General features: G+C 38.9%; 1 protein-coding gene across 1 annotated transcript in view; it reads right to left on the reverse strand.

Annotated features, from left to right (window-relative positions):
* DGKI (diacylglycerol kinase, iota) overlaps positions 1–20596 on the reverse strand; it is a 116898-nt gene that overhangs the window by 61326 nt on the left and 34976 nt on the right. The window contains exon 19 of the mRNA XM_010024426.1: positions 9693–9793. Coding sequence (XP_010022728.1) covers positions 9693–9793 — 101 coding nt within the window. The remainder of the gene's footprint in view (positions 1–9692; positions 9794–20596) is intronic.

Consider the following 20596-nt stretch of genomic DNA (forward strand, 5'->3'; position numbering starts at 1 on the left):
ACTTGTAAAACTACAGTAAATAATTCCCCTCAGCCAGCATTTCTTATAACAGGGGATTTAGGTTTCCACAGCCATTACATTCTTGCAGCCAAAAAATCCCAAACAAACCCCCAAAAAGAACAAAAGAGAAAAAAGTGCATGTGAGTCCACATGGAAAGTACCAAGAGAGCTGCCTACTAATATCTCATTAAATAAAAAGAAAACATGTGAAATCTCTTGAGTACCTGGTTATCTAAAACTGAATCACTGAATGAAATTCTTTTTTCTCCTTGGAGGATCTTTAAACAAACAATGGCACAAAAAAGTAGAGGAGTCGCAGGAAAGAGATTTAAATCCTCATATGAAGTATCCCAGAAGGAGAACAGAATATCAGCTCATAAACTGTTTTGGTTTATGAACAAGAAGCAACATAAAGTCATCAACAGTTCTGAGAGAAATAGAAAGAAAAACTGTGCTGCAGCCTTTCCTGCCATTCAAAAGAAACTGATTAAGAGCAGAGAGATTTATCTACTGAGAAGCTCTTAATTCTGATAAGAGAACAAGACAATGCTAAAAGATAATGGGGCTCATGGCTCATATTTTTGTGGCCCACTGAGGCTAGAAGCACAAAGAGAAGCTCAGCGGTTTCAGGGAGGAGAGTAGGGGAGCACCTAGGACAGTCAAAGTCCTTACAGGCCTCAGAGGCCGGTGCAAGACACTGGGAATACATCAACAATGCTGCCAGCATTGTGTTTGAAAAGCAATTTGAACAACAGAAGAGCTGTGAAGCCAGGAAAACTAGAAGCAGGGGAAAAAACTTGGAATGAGATACAAGAATATAAAGAAGAGATAGATAAGAAGGCAGGAAGAGGAGAAGAGCTTGCACTTCTGAAGCAACAAAGACATCCAGGAGTGAGGCCAATCCTCCACATTTTCAGGAAGGTCAGATGGGAACAGTGCTCATTGTGACCTCCCAGAATTTTTCCTTACAGAATAGGGACTGAGAGACCAGTGAATGGAAGGCAGGTCAATCATGAGATTTGCTTTATGTGCTCTGATGCTCTAGGTTATAGACCGATTGAATTTGCTTAGTGTTTATTATTGCTTAACCTGCTCTGACAGGAGACCCTTAAGGTCTTTGTAGATTCTGCTTAATGGCTATCTCGTTTCAATTCAGCAGATCCCTCTTGCAGCCCTTACTGAAAGAATCGTTTGTTAAATTTATTTATAGCACTAAAAAAGTTAATTGCAGCAGATACAACTACACTTCCAATAGCTACAGAGTACTAGGGAGCTACACAACTGGCTCATAAACTGTTCCCACAGATGATGTCTCTCTTCTATTGAATTCCTTCCTTCATAGAGGAAAATATGCACTTAACAGGGACTAGAGCTTTGACCTGTCAAAACAACACAGCTAACACAGAACTGAAATCTTAACTATCACCATTCCTGATAGCCCAAAGGAAAACGACGTTATGAACGTTTGGAATTTTAAAGAGATTCTCCAAAATGCCTGAAAAGAAAACACTAATATGCAACAGATAGCTTAGTGGTGACATTTATGGGATTCATCTAATAATTGAAGAAGAAAGTCATGATTCACAAATTTAATTATGTCCCATCTATTCTTGGTGGTTATAGAACAATTCTGGGCTGGGTGACTTTGTCCTTAAAAAGAAACATTCCCAGCCATCATTTTTATCATAAACCACAGTAAGTATGCAACAATGCACCACACAACCAAGATTTTCAAAGTGCTTCACTGTTGTTATTTGAAAACAAAAGCAAATCCTTAATGATAGATAATAGGACTGAAACTATGGGATTGTTGCTCATTCTAAATATAGGGCAGTGCTGTGCAATAGCAGCAAAATGAGTTATAATAAATCAGTTAAAGGCATAAAATTAATGCACATGACATTCAATATCATTGTGGATGCTTTCCTCCAGGAGCAAAGAGGTTTCCACCTAGCTGTGCGTGGGTGAGGATGTGGACAGTACAGAACAGTGCTGTGGGACATAGTGATTACTAAATACACCAGGTGAGAGATGAGAATATGAGAAGACAAGGTCTTACATTAATAGCACAGGCACTGCAGAGCAGCTTTCCCATACACCCACACACTGTCGGCACCTGTGAATATATGGATACATCCACACATAGGAATATGCCAAAAATAAGGGATAGTCTCAGATCATGAGCCAAGCCACAGCATTCAAGTGCCAGACATTTTTCTCCTGAGGCGCCTGTTCTTCTGGCCGCTTGCATCTAGCTTCCAGTTTTTTTGTGCTCCCCTGAACAATGAAAAGGACTTTGTCCAGGATCTGTGGATACAGACTCTAATGCTGCAGTGATAAACAGCAGTGCAATAACCCCATGAAATCAGATATGCAGACAGTTGCTTCATATTCTGAACCGGTACTGTGGAAAGATTTTTGTTCCTAGCAAGACGAACCAAAATCACGTATCAGCAGGAGGAGGGTTCGGTAGATGGAGCAGTATGGCTAGCATGATGCTCTAATTAGCTGCAAGATTAGTAGTGATTTCCTAAGTCCTCATGAAATTAGCTATGGAATGTATAAACAACAAACAAATCTTCTACCTATTTACTGCCCATTATGCTGAATACCTAAAGCTAGAACTCTTTAATACTATTAAAGACAGAAATGCCAGTAGCCTGAATATGCTGCATATGGCACCATGAAGAAAAAATTAACTTCCCCATTTATTGTTATGAAAAGATTCAATTTGTGATCTAAAAATGCTGATTAACCCACTCAAATCCCAAACAAAACAGCCTCAAGACAGATCATTAAGGTAGATGTGAATGCCACAAAAACTCATTTGGAGTCTGACATACCCCAGGTGACTGGGGAGATTAGACATTGAGCTGTAAATGTTTAATGTAGCGAATAAAGGATCCTCACTACTGAAGATGTTATAATAATGTCATTGTCCTGAAGGGTTTCCACTGGTGTTAGAAATGTGAAGGACCAAGTAAATTCTTGGGAGAGAATTCTAAAATATTCAGACATTTATATTAAGAGGTTTGGCTTTCACAATACGGTTTTAACACAACTAAGTTTGTACAAAAGGATTTTCTTACCAGACGAATCTAAGCCATGCGTCTCTTCAGATCTCTTTTGTTTATTGTACCAACAAAACCTAACCCTTCTTAGGTTTGTTGGTTGCTAGGGTATTTTAGCAGTAGTGATCCACTTTCAAAATCTTCACATGCCAGGAGGTAAAACACAGTGAAAGTTATCAGACTAAACCAGACCACCTATGAGAAGACGGTCATCCCCTTCAGGCTCTCAGTTACTTCTCCAATACTCTGCCACAAAAAAGGAAGAAGCTCTCTAACTCAAATGAAGAGAGAACTGATAAAAAACACCACCAAAAAAAAGAAGAAAAGAAAAAAGAACAGGTTATAAAAAGAAAACTCTAAAGAGCTGAGAATTGAAACTGGCAGGGACTGGGTATTGGGACTAAGAGCTGAAGAGGTCTGTCTGAACAATTAACAAGGGTTTAAGATTAATAAAAAGAATAGGAAGCAAAACTGTGAGATCTGCAGAAACAGATTAAGACAGGCAGGAAGGATATGTGTGGGATGAGATAGACAAAGGGGACAATCAGGACTGAAAAAATAAAAGGAAAACAAATCAGTAAAGTGATAAGAAAAGGAAATGGGAGAAGTAGAATATGCACAGAAAAATCTCACAGAAAATACAAACTATAGCATGATTTCCTTGAAAGTCTGAAATGGAACCTAATGTTCTTGTGTCTTTCCAGTCCTCTAAGGTAAATATGTATTTATATCTATTTAGAATAGTGTCCATCTCTTATAGCTTAAAGGATATCACAAATTTAGAGATGAGAGTTCCCCCACTAGCTCAAAGGACAGAGAACTGACTGTGTTAAATGTAGATATGCACCATGTGGTGTCAAGAGAGAGTAGATTTAGATGAGGTATCAAGAAAAAAGTTCTTCCCTGTGAGGATGGTGAGATGATGGCACAGGTTGCCCAGAGACACTGTGGCTGCCCCATCCCTGACAGTGTTCAAGGCCAGGTTGGATGGGGCTTCGAGCAACCTGGTCTAGTGGAAGGTGCCCTTGCCCATGGCAGGGAGTTGGAACTGAATGATCTTTAAGGTGCCTTCCAACAAAACCATTCTATGATTCTACTATAACTCAAGGAGATGAGATGACATTTCGACAGTTCAGATTTACACTTTCCCCCAAACCCAGGCAATGGCATACCTTGTTAAATGAATGTTACTATGACTACAAAATCAAGAGCTCAAAGTTAGAAAAAGTCAAGATTAAAGTTGCCTATTTTAGCACCTGTATGTATATTCATTCAATTAAAGGCTACTGCCTTTAATTATACAACCACATCCTGGTTTTATTTCTGTTGGACTCCTATGTCTTTCTAATCTTTAAGAGAGAGATTTTGTGTGTATTTCAAAGTGAGAAGTGTAATTCACTATGCTCTCTGGACAAAGCCGATAAGGTCTCATCCATCAAAAGGCAGAAAGAGATATATCCTTTGACTCAAGCAATGCCTTTGGCAGCTTCTTCTTTTTTTTTTCTCATTTCCGTTTCAGTTACAAACATTTATCAGCGGTCTGCATCTACATACGCTAGCATGAGAACCTGGGGGCTCAGTGGCAACAGTTTCCAGTATTTAAGTCACTCCTGACTTCTAACCTGCTTGGTTTCATCTTGCAGGGTGACTTTAAACAACCCATTCAACCCTCTCAGTTTCACAACTTGTTAAATCACTGTGACAGAGAAATGCATGAACTGGTGCTTCCTTTACAAGGTGGAAGAAAAGGTTTGTAGCTACACAACCTATCTCACCTAAATCCATCCAGGTCAAAGTTGCTTCCTGAAATAAGCACATATACTTAGGTGGCTAATCTTCCATGTCCCAACTCCATCTGCTAATTCAGGTTTCCTTCATCATACCACCTAGCAGGAGGTCTTATAATTTCTTCTGCCCTTTACATTATGGGTATTCAGGATGTAAACACCAAGTCCTCAGTGTTAGCTTTTCCTTATTTATCTAGTGGTATAAAGAAATCACATGGTATATTCTTCAAATTAACTTCTCCTGACATATCCCTGAGGTTTAAAGAACCAGAATACATTTTGTAGATCCAGGGTTTCATAAGCTCAAAATGACCCAGCAATGTCATGCTTGCAGCCTAGAAAGCCAATTGTATGCTGGGCTGCATCAAAAGCAGCGTGGTCAGCAGGTCACAGGAGGTGATTCTCCCCCTCTACTCTGCTCTCGTACACCCCATCTGCAGTCCTGTCTTCAGGTCTGGGGCCCCCAACATAAGAGGAACATGGACCTGGAGCAAGTCCAGAGGAGGGTCATGAAGATGATCAGAGGGCTGCAGCGCTCCTGCTATGAAGACAGGCTGAGAGAGCTGGGGTTGTGCAGCCTTTGAGCACCTAAGGGGAGCCCACAAGAAATCTGGAGAGGGACTTTTTGCAAGGGCATGTAGTGATAGGACAAGGAGAAATGGCTTTAAGCTGGCAGAGGGTAGATTTACATTGGATATTAGGAAGAAATTCCTCACTATGAGGGTGGTGAGACACTGTCACAGGTTGCCCAGAGAAGCTGTGTCTGTTCCATCCCTGGCAGTGTTCAAGGCCAGGCTGGATGGAGCTTGGAGCAACCCGGTCTAGTGGAATGTGTCGCTGCCTGTGGAAGGAAGGTTGGAACCAGATGATCTTTAAGGTCCCTTCTAACACAAACCATTCTATGATTCTATGGTTCTCAGACTGTGGTAAGGGCATCACTGGTATGAGGAAGCTACAGTGTCTCTGCACCTGTTCACATCCCTCATTACTCACAAGCTACTCACTCCATGTACTTGACAAGAACTCCTAGGATGACCTCAAAACCTTCAGATAACCCACAGAAATTAAAGGTAGACACACATACATTATAGATATCTGACTAGATACAATCAGGGAGAGACATCATTCAGGGTTAACATCATGTCATGTTACACCACCCACAAAGCAAGAAAGTTGCAGATAAAAGGATTTTTAGATTACAGATAGTTCAATTGTTATATACATGAAAGTATGTTTTCTTCAAAAATTTCTTTTTAATCTAGTGTACCATTTTATTCAAGAGGAGATAAGGAACAGCTGCCTCTGTGTAAAAGACAGTGTGGGAAACCTGGAGCTGTTACAGTTGAGAGTTATTTCTCAGTTGGGTATGATTCATCCTTAATCTTAGTAATATTGAGCAAACTAAGATTGTTCTGCAAGCTAGGGCATACAAAACAAGAAATTAAAGGCAGTAAGAACTGACATATTCTATTTTAAATAAAACAGCTGTGCTCTTACTGCTAATGATGAGCTATTTCACTGCTCCATCTTCATGGCGCAAATGTACAATAGTGTTGGCAGGAAGGACTGTGAAGGGTTGAAGACTACATGGTCACTAACTGATTTATGGTTGTTGGTTTGCTGGTTTTGATTATTTTTTATTATTATTTGATTAGTTTCTGCACATAATTCCCTTGTCAGGAATTTCTTAGTAACGTTGGAAAGGGGATAATAGAGTGTCAAACAGAAAGATTTTGCCATTTTAAAAATAACTCAATTGTTCCCCCACAGTGCTGCTTTGGATCACACTTCCCTGCAATAACAGGGAATTAGAGAGAGTGCACAGAACTTATGCAGGCAAGAGAGACAGAATTACGTTCTGTCCATCTAGAAACATAAGTCCAACTCACTTTTTGAATATGAGTCTTGGTTATCATTATGAAATATAATGTACAACTAGCATACTGGGCAGAAGTGGTGAAGCAGAAAACAAGCACTTGGGGCATGTATAGGGAGGTGTCAGAGAAAAAAACTGCATTTGCAGAGAAGAACATTACAACATAACTAAAAGGCTAATATATATTTCTTTCTCAAAAGGGTGCATGGAAGCATTCATCCCTCCTTGCCAAAGGATCAATAAGCATCCTCTGTACCATCATCAGTCATCCCACAGACAATATTGAGATGCTGACAGAAGAAAGAGTGAAGGAGAAAAGGAGCATGGGGAGGGAAGAAAGGACAATTCAGAAACAGCATCTTGGTTAAATGCCAACTGCAAGGAAAGTATAAAGCAACAGAAGGAGAATGGGCTAAAACAATTGTTCCCTTCAGGGGACAAAATGACATTCTTTAATTGCTCAGGAGGCTTTCAAAATGAGGTGTCTACCTCCAGCAGAGTGAAGATTAATCTTGACGGAACAGTTTGTATGACAAGTTATTATATGTCAGGAAGTGCAATTTTAGGTGAAGTGGTTGATAGAATCAAATCAGTATTTCAAGCAAACAAGGTGAGTGAAATTTATTTACTGTGGGTTAAAATGATACAGATTATTACAAGGATGTCAGAGCTTTCAAACTCTGTTATGGAGACACGTAACAGGCAAAAATGGTAATACCATCTTTGCTATTTTTCCTTCAGGGAGTACTCATTATTAACTGACTTACTTTTCCTGTTCAGATTGCTCTGAGATTCTGGTTTAATTTTCAGATTACTTAGGGACAGAGAAGTGTTTTTAATCCTGTGGACAGGGAATGAATATTAAACATAGTATTCCAGAATTCAGTTGTAGATATTCTGCCAAAGCCTGGACAGATATGAAAACCGAGTCTCTTACAAGCATCTAGTGAGAAATACATGCACCTGAGAGCTAAAGACATGATGAAATAAGCTAACTACACTTACAGGAACAGGCCAACAGAAGTGCTCTTGTATTTTGCTAGTGCACCAGTATTATCTGCACTTAAACTTTCAATTCAGACTGATGAAACTTCAGTTATTCACTTGACATGGAAATTTATTCATTTCCACTCCTCCCCAATATCTCTGATAAAGAAAGGAGAGTTGCTTCTCCTCCCTCAGCACTTCCCTCCTTCTCTCTTTACCCAAGTAACTTTCAGTGGCATGCTCCATGGAATGATTTGCTGATAAGGACGTAGACAGAACATTTATTTCATGTAAGTATTTAGCATATGATAGAACCCCGCAGGTACTAATCCATAAGCCTGCCACCAGAAGACCATTTAAAATTTATCCAATTAGCTCTGTCAGACACTTACTACAAACAACCTGCCAATGCCCAAAAGCAATAATTTAACTGTTGATGGACAAACATCTACTTTTTCAATGAAAACCTCTTCAGCACACATCCAGCACATAAATAAACATCCACAAAACCTAAAACCAAATCTCAGATGTGCTAGGTCATCATCAGGCATTTTTTTATCTCATCATCATTATGGTTTTTTGCAGCTGACAACAAATACAGATTTATGACTGCGATGAAAACAGTGTAAAAATATGTATATTTTGTGTCAAATTGTGTAAGCGGCTCTGAAAAACTACATAAACACACACCAATTTTACATCCATAGTGAGGATGGATGAGGATAGTTCTCCTCAGATGGGAAACCAGAGGAAGAACCATCAGATAAACCAGATTGTTTCTGATGGAGTTGGATAGATGTGAATTCAATATGGCCTGAAATCTACTCAATTTAAGGTCAAACTCTCAATTTAAACTTGAAGAAAATTCTCCAGTGAGCCATAAACCTCATTCTTCTCAGTCCAGTGATGGAGGTCTTGATTGTTTTAACTATGAGCAAAATTCACTCAGAAGCTTCATAAAAGGCTGTCAGAACCTATATTAAAATCTAAGCCATTTAAGTTCCTTTGTTGGAAGGTGAGCTGGGAGAATAAGCAGGGGTGGGACTAAAGGACTGAAACTGAAACAGTTTAACTATCTTCCAACAGTAAGATAAGCAAACCAATTAAAAGGATTGTCATCCTGTAATTACCAGAGCGCTCTCTATTACAGAGGGAGCTGAAGCTTTGTTGCACAACAAACTGTTACGCTTGTAATTTAAATGAATAATGAGCCAAATGCATGAACAAGACTATTAAATTGTTATCACAAGCAGCCATGTCCCTCATTGATTAATGACTCCATGTGTCACCAAGGAAAGGAACTCCATGTGTCACCAAGGAAAGGAACTCCATTTTTAAGTGTGGATTGTCATCACCAGTGTTGCCAAAGCAACCACTGTCTGCTTTTGACTTACCCCTGTACGTGGCAATTAAACCATTACATGAGGAAACAAAACAGTGATTATTCTCTTTAACAGAAGGCTGTTAAAGAATAAGAGACTGAGGAAGCCAGATTTGTTTCCCAAGATTAGTGCACCTGAGGAAGAATCAGATTCAAGGTCAGAGCACATTCTTAATATGAAATTTATCATGGTCCCACACATTCTTTCAAATTTGATGTTAATCATAAAATCTGGAATAGTTTTAAACACTGGCAGAATCCCAGAAGAACCAACAGAAAGACATGAATAAAAAACCCCACTGGTGTTAAAAATGCCTATGTTACAGTAAATAAAACCAATTTACAGAACGCATAGTTAAGAAAACAGGTGCATTGGCAATATATGCTCTTTATAGAGAGGTTATTTATAGAGAGAGAATACATATGTGCATATGCACAAATAGATGATCAAACATTCAAAAATGTATGCTTGACCCTGTGTTTGGGTTGGTTTTTGTTACTGATTTGGTTTTGGTGGGTTTTTGGTTAATGCAATATTTCTACAGAATGTTCTACCAAAAGCAGCTACAACCCAGCTTCTTCAAACTTACAAGCTTCCCGGAGTTTCTCCTTGTCATAATGTAGCCCCTCGTATTCTTGTAAATTGATCCTGTTCACTCTGATCCGCAGGCGATCTGGGATGGAATGAGGACTGCAAGAAAAGAAGAAAGCTTCTTAGACGAAGTATTCCATTGAAGAGAAAAATGAAAACAGGATATGAAGTGATTTTAATGTTTTCTGAACATTAAATGAAAGGAAAAAGAGCAAGCCTCTTCAAAGCTAGGCCAAATCCTCATAGGTCCTTTGCTCCATTTGAGATTATGACTACCCACTGTACAAAAACATAGACATCACACCTTAAAAAGTAAGCAAAATCCCAATTGCTGGCTGTGTGGTCTGGAATTGTAAAGGTTTTCCTGAGTTCTCTAATCTCCATATACCTACCCCTCCCCTCTGCAGTTTGCCTTTTTGTACATCCCTTGGCCCCTACCACAGCCAGTAGATCTGCCAAGCTGTGGTTCAAGACACAGGTGTTTCTCAGGAAGTCTCTCAGGACAACCATTCTTCTGCCCATGAGAACATCCACCCTCATTCCTGGAGGATCCTCATTCAGCATCTCTGTTCTGGGAAACAGGCAACAGACACATGGCAAAGAACTGGATTTCCAAAGTAGTGAGTCCAATACATAGAACCCAGGAGGACTTTCAAAAGCAAGTAACAGTACAGGAACCTCATTTCTACAGAATTCAGCCAGATCTAGGTATTTCAACTGTCTATATAATTTTGAAAGGCTCAGTAGGTCCCTATCTAAAAATTAAATGTCAATATATTGATAAACTTGTCCTGAAAAGCTTTGATTTCATTATAGCTTCCACCTTATAACTAACTATTTTATTTTTTTAAGTTTAGGAGAATGCTATGTAAATTAACTTGGCCACATTTACATTTTTGACATTTAAAGAAAGACAGATAACCTGTGTATTATAATGTACATGATAAATGTCTGTCCCATAGGAACTGATCCCTGGGTCAGTTAAAATTCTGTGCTTCCACAAAAGGTCATCCATTTTCTCTGTTTTAATATAGTTAGTAGCAGAACCCTGTCAGTGGTATTATTGTCTAATACCCACACTGCCTTTGAAAGTTAAAATGTGCACTGTCATAAATATGCATGTTCACTTCTTTTTCTCAATTTTAAAATATTTGACTTGCAGCATTTGCACTGCTTATGCAGGACAAGCCACATCTCACAAATGAAAACCTTTTTTGTTTCTTTGTAAACAAGTAAGCCATTTTCTTTTTTGGCTAGAAAATACTACAGACCTAACAAAACACATGGTTTGTGGCCATCCCTTGGCAGAGCCACTGGGATTGCAATTGACAATTATTTCAGTATTATATTATTGCATGCTTTCTTTCTGTTGGCATAAACAGCTCTGTCGCACCTGAACAGAAGAAAGATTGAAAATCAAGTCCCAGTTAGAAAAAGCCCTACTGGCACAAGTGTTCTTTGCCTAAAAAGTGATAAGGATAATGAATTGAGGGTGCCTCCAAAACTGGAGTGCAAGACATCATGCTGGAAGAAGCTGCAAGTGAAGAAATTCATGTTCTGAACAGGAGGTTCTATATCAGTGAAAAGGAACCTAAGATACATGAAGAATAGCCTAGAAAAAATCATATATGCTTATGGCAGCGAGACTGACACACTCGGAGCCATATGAACCATATAGGCTACCAAATGTTTTCCCTGTCCTGACAGAGATTATTGCATTCAAGTGCCCCAAGATATCAGAAAACTGTCCATATTTAAGACAAGCTTTTGCAGTCTGATGACAGACACCTGTGGTGGTACTTCCAGAACAGCTTCAGGAGGCAGCTTTAACGCAGGTGCCGTTATGTCATCCTATAGAATGGCACTCTCCACCTGCAGGCTCAGCAGTTGGCTCAGCAACTCAGAGAAGTGCCTGCAAATGGAGGGGAAAGGTGTATAGATGGAACAAGAACATAATTGCATTGAGTCTGACACTTTTTTTTTTTATTTCTTTTCTTTTTAAAACAAGATTAAATGTCACATCACTGGCTGAAGAAATGAACATAGTCTGGGGAACTATGTTCCCTTCCAAATTCTGTAAAATGCAAGTTTCAAAAATGAAAATCACAAGAGATTTTATTTTTAGTCAAGAAATAACAAGAAGATGTTTAAGTCAGAAAACATAGGAATTTAACTATGTAGTCTTTGTCTGAGGGGAGAAAAGAAATCTTTCACTGCATGCAGTAGGGTTCATGAAAACAGACTGACAGCTCTGAAAAGTGAAGTCTTTTATGCACTGGTACAAGACAAGAAGAAGCTATGTTGCTTTTCCCATAATGTTCTGCCACCGCATATTAGATGAAGGTAGCTCAGTCTTACAGGTATACAACCTGGGGATTGTTCATAGCTTCCAGTTCACAGATTGTTCACAGTTCACAGATTCCAGATTGTTGGTAGCTTCCACTTCACAACCTGGGGATTGTTGATAGGTGTCAGGAAGGGACTGCTTGTGAATTACTTTTATTACTTTCAACTCAGCTAGGAGAAAAGGGATGAGGAGACAGGTTTGTTCATGATTTATTTGCAAATACTCTTTGCTCTGTCAGAATACAGTTGTTGGTTGACATCATATTATGTCTTACTAAATTCTATTACCTATTCAATATAGCTTTGGCTCTACAATTTGCTATGTGGATATTGATTCCTTATGTTATCAGACTGGCAATTGATACCAAGGAATATTGTCCTCACCATCCAAAAAATGAACTCGTTCACTCACAGAACTCATGAGCACCATACAGTTTTATTCAATGCAGCTGAGCAAAATATTTCCACTACGAATACTTCTGTAGTCTTCACAGATACTGTATAATAATCCATATTATTATACAAATTGCACAATTTCTTATTCAAGCTCAGCATATTTAGAAACCACAAAAATTAAGTACATAAGCGTGTCCATGCAAAAGCTAGTAATAGGGTGATGAGTGTCACTGAAAGCAAATATTTGTACCGTACTGATAGAAATGGATGTTTCTAAACACGGTATAAACCAGCTTGCTCTATTACAAGGAAAGGAAGAAAAGCTTTCCAGATAGAGCAGTAGACAATTTATTTATAAATTTGGGGAGATTGCTGAACTGCAATTCAACCTAAAATATTTAAGTTTCTTAGGCATATTATTCTTCAAAACAGTGTATTACATAGTCAATGAAAAGTAATTTAAAGTACAGATTAATTAATTCCATTACCCCCTAAAGAAGCTAATTAAGAACCTAATTTCTCAAACTCACTAATCCACAGAACTACATCCTAAAGGTCATATACCCCATGGGACCATAAATAGAGATTGGGGTCAGTTGAAACGTTCTGTTCATTTATGTTGATTAGCTGTAATGGTTTAATTTAAACACAAACCTAAATATCAATCTTTTCAAATTAGCAGCACAGGTAGGCTAGTTTACCATTTTGAATTTTATCTGATGAACTTTTAGCATGGACCAGCAGTGCACATTCAAGGCATTATTAAATAACATGAGCCCATTTATTACTAAATAAATGAGCCTTGTAAAAAACCTATGCACATTACTCAGTGGGAACAAACTATGAAAGATTCTACAGAGATGTTATGAGGTCCTCTCAAAATTATTCCACTCATAAAAAAGTTTCAGTAATAGAGAATTATTTTCCTTCCTTTTTTAGTTGCAAAATGGCAGAACAGCACAAGGAAATTGCATTACTTTCTATCAGAAAAACAGCATTTGACTTTTCTGCAGGAATACAAATTACCACCTACATATTGAATAATTCCTATTGTAAGGAAAAGGGCATGATTTCTGGAAATTCTTAAAACTTGTAGGCATTCGTTAACAAAAATCTTAATTTAATTTTGATGTTTTTTCTGTGAAAAGATACCCATCCCATGGTACACCAGGTTACACATTAGAATCAGAACCACATCTTTTACTGGGATAGGTCTTAGAAAGTCAACATTGTGGTAGATAAATTGTTTATAAGGTGAAGACATTTTTGACAACACCCACCACCATGCTGGAAACATCTTACCAAAGAAGAAATAAGCATTTGTTTCCCTCCTGTGCCTGAACTATAGCATTTTGGAGATTCTAGAAATGTTACCATCACCACCGCCACCCCAAATACCCCCACAAACAACCAAAATGCCCAAACCTAAAAACCCAGTGCTTTGACAGGAAAAAATGAGAAGGGCTTGCTTTTTTTAAAAAATCACTTTTATTCCACCACTTGTGGTTCAAACCCATAGAAGTAAAGCCACACTTACCTACTGAGACCACCAGCAGAACCTGATCTACTTTCATTCACTAAGAAAACATACTCAGCTTTTGATGAAGCTGTGACTTCCTCCTCTTACCCCTATTAATCATGCAATCCAGGATCCAGCCAACTCATTTGGAGCACAGCTGTTTTTTTTTCCTAGGAAACATGCCCCTGCCTCCAGTCACCCAGGAAAGAAAACAGAAAGAACAAGCTTGGGTCCTCCCCAAGGCTTGACACTCCTCACGGCAACCTGATAACACTTCTGCCCTGCCACCAGGTTGATTCAACTGGGAAGACAGACTTTTAAATTATACATGCCCTAAACCCCATATCAATAATTTATGAAACCTGTGAACCATTTCTTCTGTTTTGTGTCTGCATAGAGAAAGAAAATAGTGGTAATAAACAGTCCAACAACTCTACAGAATCCAGCAACAAATTTCTGATAGATCTTCTAGAATACAGCCTACACCAGCTTTCACACATACAGATTTTAATATGATTCAGTAAGCAGAAAAGGAAAAGGAAATCTATTGCCTCTCCCTTGCAAAAGATAAACTTAAGAAAAAAATCACACTCCTCTGAGGCATGCTTGCAATGGCAGATTAATGAATCACCTATCTCCTGCGAAGAAGTAAACATGCAAAATTAATTAAATGTTCCAGTGTTTAGAAGAATTGTAAAATGGAAAGCAGCAGCCAGAGGAGAAAGTGGAATTTACCTTACTTTTGAGATTGCATTGGCAAAGCTTGCAAATGATACATTAAAAAATAGTATGGCTTTGACAGCATTTATCTACTTAAAACATAAGAATTGCCACAACAGAGCAGAATCATCCAGCCACTTCTGACAGACAAAATTCAGTGCTCCACAGAAGTTCATTGCTCCACAGAATTTCAGTGCTCCACAGAAGTCCACTGCTCTTTTAAGGCAAAGCTCTGGTTAAGCTTTTAACTTAAAAATTACGCCTAAAAATGTAAGCTGAAGCACATATTCTTTTTTCTTCTATTTGATAACTGTTATCCCAGGTAAACCAGGCTAACCCAACCGTACTGAACCCTTTTGGACTTTCCTGCTGCAAGTGCTTGAACATTTTGCTGTCTGAAGGCTAGATCCACACATACACTTAAAACGTGCTGAAGTGCCAGGTAGAATCCTTGTCTTTGCTTTCCTTCTCCTTCCCCATGCTAGCTGAAGTTCCCTTGCACAGTTCCAGGCACAGTGGATTCTCCGACAATAATTGTCCTGCTTAAACAGAAGCCCACATGCTAAACCAGAAAAACTGTCAGAAAAGATGAGACCCTGTAATTCATGTAATGGGGAAAAGGAAGAAGATATACTTAAGCATTTTCATCCTTAACTACATATTTGAAGAACAACTCACTCTCTAACACTTTCCCCCTTATGCCTTGTCTCCTACTGTTCTGTATTAGACTCTCCTCCTACAGACAATACCCAAATTCAGCTGACTCTGGCATTTGGATCTCTAAAAACAGAAGTTTATTTCTTATTTCCCTTTTGCTATTCACACAGACTTTATATGCATACTCTGCTGCAATCATTACCCCATAAACTCTGTAAGAGAGTACTATTTACAAGTAAACTGATAATTTATGCAGATTTTGCAATTAAAAGTTTAAAAAAAATAATAACCTCATCGTATCTGCAGTGCTTATTCCACTTGCAAAAGAATGATAGGAGCTATGTAAGTTAACTCTGCTTTATTTTTCAAATGGTAATTTTTCTCAGGACTCCTTTGCATCAACTATACACTGTGCAAAAGTACTCTCACATGTGCATCCTTGCACATCCTTCTCATGTCTGAGCATCCAGCTGGAAAATGCAAGTCTTCACCTTCCTTTTAAAAAAGCCTCAATCAAAAATACCACACTTGTATGTAGTTATGGTCCTTGTGTAAACATTTGAAATGGATCACACTACAGTTCAACTGTCTCAGCAATGAAGACCATATGTGCCTAATACCTTTGGCTGCCCCAAATTCGCATGCATATCCTGCAGCAGAAAACCTGAAATTTGTCTGAGATAGGCTGTGTACATCACCAGGTCTCAGCAGAGTCTGCCCTGCTGTTCAGTACTAACTGGAACACAGGCCCTTTTCAGTGTTATTCAGAAAAAAAAAAAAAAAGGAACATTTCAATCTCAAAGCCATCATAATCTAAATCAAATTTCCCTAATACCTCATGGGTTCTTATTTTAATTTGCCAGGAACATTAATTGGCAACCACAGTGCAGCAGCATGTCTAATCTATTTTTACAGATTTTAAGATACAGAACATCTTTGACTTACAAATTAGTTTGGGGCTCACGAGTCTCTCTCTCTCCCTGCCTTATCCTGGCAGCTAATATCAAATGGGACATTCAAATGAACTGTATCAAAACTTGAAGGTCATTTTCCAAGGGATATCCCACAACTTGGAAACAATACCCGTTCTCCCAAATGCACAGCTTAATGTTCTGTGTAAGCAACAAGACTTATCTCAACTTTTTTCCTAGAGGCTTGCTTAGCTACTGGACCACTGAGAGAAGTTGGTTTTATTACTTCCTGCTCCTCAGCAGAGTACAGCAAATACAACCCAGGGATAAGGCACAATGAGCTATAAATCTTTCTTTTTTTGCAAAATAACAATGAGGAACTTGCAGCTTTCTTAAATTTCACAAAATTGCAGAACAGTTGAGGTTGAAATAGACCTCAGGAGGTCATCAGGTGCAACTCCCTGTTCAAGGAGGAAATGTTTAGAGCAGGCTGCCCAGGACCTTATCCAGGCAGCTCCTAAGTCTCTCTAATGACAGAGATTCCACAACCTCTCTGTACAACCTGTGCCAGTGCTCAGTCACCCCTACAATAAAAACACTTCTGATGTTCAGAGAGAACCTGTGTTTCAGTTTGTGCCCATCGCCTCTTGTCCTGTGACACAGCACTGCTGAAAAGAACCTGGTTCTGTCTTCTTTATGACCTTCCTTGGGACACTGATGAAGCGTCTGACTGACCTGAGCCTTCTCCAAGCTAAACAGTTCCATCTCTCTCAGCCTATCCTCATAGGAGGAATGAACTTCAGCCATCTTCACCACCCTTCACTGGACTCTCTCCAATAGCTTCATGTCTCTCTTGTACGGAGGAGCCCAGAACTGGACCCAGTACTCCAGGTATAGCCTCACCAGTGCTTTATAGAGGCTCAGGATCATCTCTCTTAACCTACTGACAACACTCCTAATGCAGCCCAGGATACCATTAGCCTACTTTGCCACAAGGGCACATTGCTGGCTCATGGCCACCTGGGTGTCCATTAGGACCATCAGACCCTTTTCTGCAAAGCTGAAATTTGCTCTTTAAATTAATTAATCAGTTTTCTCAAATAACTCTTGGTTTGCTTGTGAGCCATCTATTGCGTGGGCTCAGTCTTTAGAACAAAGAAGTATTGGTGGGTTTTCTTTTAGCACATAACATTGACTTTCTTCTGTCATAGAGTAGGAATAATTCTTGGAATTAAGTATCTGCTCTTAATACCTGGATTATAGGTCTGAAATTTAATATTCTCCAATTCCTTTTCAAATTCATTTCTTTGATCATCCTAACTCATTTGAAAAGATGTCCATCATAAGAGTGGCAAAGCAAGAAGACAAAAGGGATGACAACACACAGCAAAATATGGGTTTTGACTAATGGTCAACCCAGCGTTTTTGAAGACAAACTACACTGCCTCCGTTGACCTATCAAGCTGCGGTTTTTGTCTGGGTTTTTAAGAAAGACGCCAGGGTCCTGAATAACTTAGCTGCTATCTAGCAAGTTAGCACAGTGAAGTTGCTGGCAATCATGATCTTGCCAAGGTGGAGAGGGGAGCGTCCATCTTCAATGCAGCTGCAGCCAGTGTCACATCGCTCCTCTGGGGTACTCGTTTCCTGTTTTGATCAGCATTGTCTGGAGATATGATTATGGCTGAGTTTATTCATAGTATGTTTTTGACTAAAACTAAAGGACAGAAAGCTCTCGTCTCAACTATTACCAGGGATGGTGCCTGGCACTTACCTTCAGACCTGCCTGTTGCTATGGATTTGTCTGGCAACTGGACTCTTGGCTTAATCTGGTCACCGCCACTAGACAGGCTCTGCTTATCTTGCTTGGCTACTGTGGAATTGTGCCTTTTCTGGTAAGGCCACTGTCATGTGCCTACCATGCCATCATCTGAGCTCCCGCTTCCCATTTGTCACTTGAAATGGTTGAATCACACACAAGGTAACAGCAAAAAAAAAAAAAAAAACAACCAACCTATGAACTTTGAAAGTAGGAAAAAGCCAAGTACTCACACAGTGAAGGAATCGGGGGGAGCTGAGACTCTCCTCAGGTCCGCAGACTGCACTTTATGAATACTATAGGCAGCAGGAAATGAGTGGCCAGAAGAAAGGCAGCACACAGTGTGGACAGACAAGGAAAAGGGGAGGTGAGGGAAAGAAAAAGAGTAGAAGAGAAGAAAGAAAGAGAAGACATACGACATTTAAACAGAAACAAAAGGAATGTGTCACATAAAAGTTGAATGAAGACACATGCAGAACTCCAAGTTCACACTAGGAAGCCAGGAGCAACAGAAGACATGCAAATGGAGAAAACCACTGCTACATGACACACAGGACCTTTCTAGACACAAGTGAGGAGGACCAGTGAGAAACTATGCACATTGCTATATAAAGAAGACAAGGAGCCCCAGGATTTTTTTCACAGGCACTGAAAAATTTCAAGGCAACAGACGTTGGAAGCAGGTCCAGAAATGCAAACAAACATCAAAGCCAATATCTGAATGGATGGAATTGTCTCCAAAGGTTGGCCAACTTTAGTTAATGTTTAAGAAAAATAAAATACCCTTACTGAAGATTTTGTATCCACAATGACAAATTGCTGTCTCCATTCTTCTTTCATGTACCTTAGGGAAACATGCATTTTACATATAGTGACTCCCAAGACTCTCTAGTGTTTATACTCAAATGGTCTCTTTGCTTCTCTCAAGCATATGGAAAATGTTTATTTATAAGCTCTTCTTTCGTCTTTCTGTTCCATTATGTGGAACATTCTTTCTCAAACCAAATGCCAGTGAAATCAGAATACTGTCCTTTGAGGTTCAGAAAGTGATCATTAACTGAAACTTACTGAGAAGCATACTAAACTGTAGTTTCTAATCAGAAAAAGACTCCTGGAAAAATTGAACCACAGTTTCCCGTCTTATTCCATGTACATTTTGTTTATAGCTCACAAGAACCACATTCTTGGCTTGATCACAGAAAACCAGCTATATGTTGTCTCTTTCACATGTTACCTTGAGCAGTAGGGGAGAATAGGAATGACATCTTAGCCAGCAAGTCTTTTAAAGGAAGGACAATAAGAACACAATTCACTCTTTTGCAGGAAAAAAATGTTTCTGCTGATCTGAATGTACAAAAATTTGCTTTTGCTGGCACAAATAGAAAAGACATATGAGAAAAGACACATGAGAAAAGACACCCGCATATTTTTTCCACCACAACCCCACTGTCTGCTTTGTTTTAATCCATAACCAAGTGTGAGCAGCATCACCTTATCCTATATATTCCTTGCACCTAAGAAAACTGGCTTGAAAAACTTTATTGGGTTGTTACTTATCTCAGTTACAGAACAGTGCATCATAGAATGAGGAAGAAATCATACCTCCCTTTTAAATTTAAATTAGAAGCACTGAAACTGTATTCACCAACTAACAACTTCATGCTTCAACTCAAAATTTTAAAGTTATCAGAAAAGTACAATCCATAAACAGGTCATCTTCACCTACACACCTACATCATATAACCTATATGGCACATCAAAACAGCTTACCTTTCCAGAAGAAAATATTAAAAAAAAATATGTTTGATGAACACTAAGAAGAGACATCACTAGTTGCCACAACTAGTCCTTGAATAATTTGGGGACAATTAATATAATGAGAAATTGGTTTCTAGGCAATTCAGCAGTGAAAGATTAAGTAACTGATTAAAACATTAATTGCCAGTAATTCACTCAGCTATGACAAAAAGTGTCCTTTCAAAGCATCTACAGGTTTTGAAGAACAGTGGCAACTAGGAAGATGGGCAACTCTTACAGTCGAAAGAGAATCATGTTTCTAAAGCCCTCTTCCTCCCAAGTGAGAGAAGCATGAAATCTCTGTTCTTCTCACTTGGCTACATTACATATGGGCTGTTCAATTCTAAAATACTATTATTCCATGGAAACTCAAGTGCATCCAACAAGGCAAACAACAAACTCACTATTGTCTCTAAACCCCCCTCCCAAAACCTCTGGAACAGAGGAGAGCAGGGTAAAAAAAACAGAAAAACAGCGTAAGACTTCTTCAAATTAAGTCTTTTTCTACTAATGACAGTGTTCTAGCTGAAACTCCAAAAAACAATCCTACTGCTCTCCTTATCTAGCAAAAATATCAATGCCAACAATAGTAGCAACTCTGTATTACTGTGACACTGATAATTTTTTAATCACTTTCCTGGCAAGGAGATCAAGAACAACTGTCTAACAATTAGGGATAGCTCCAGACCCACTTACTAATCTCACACATCTAACATTCAGATGACAGTCATAACAATCTA

This window comes from Nestor notabilis, unplaced genomic scaffold, assembly GCF_000696875.1.
Source record: "Nestor notabilis isolate BGI_N333 unplaced genomic scaffold, ASM69687v1 scaffold6211, whole genome shotgun sequence".
Lineage (NCBI taxonomy): Eukaryota > Metazoa > Chordata > Aves > Psittaciformes > Psittacidae > Nestor > Nestor notabilis.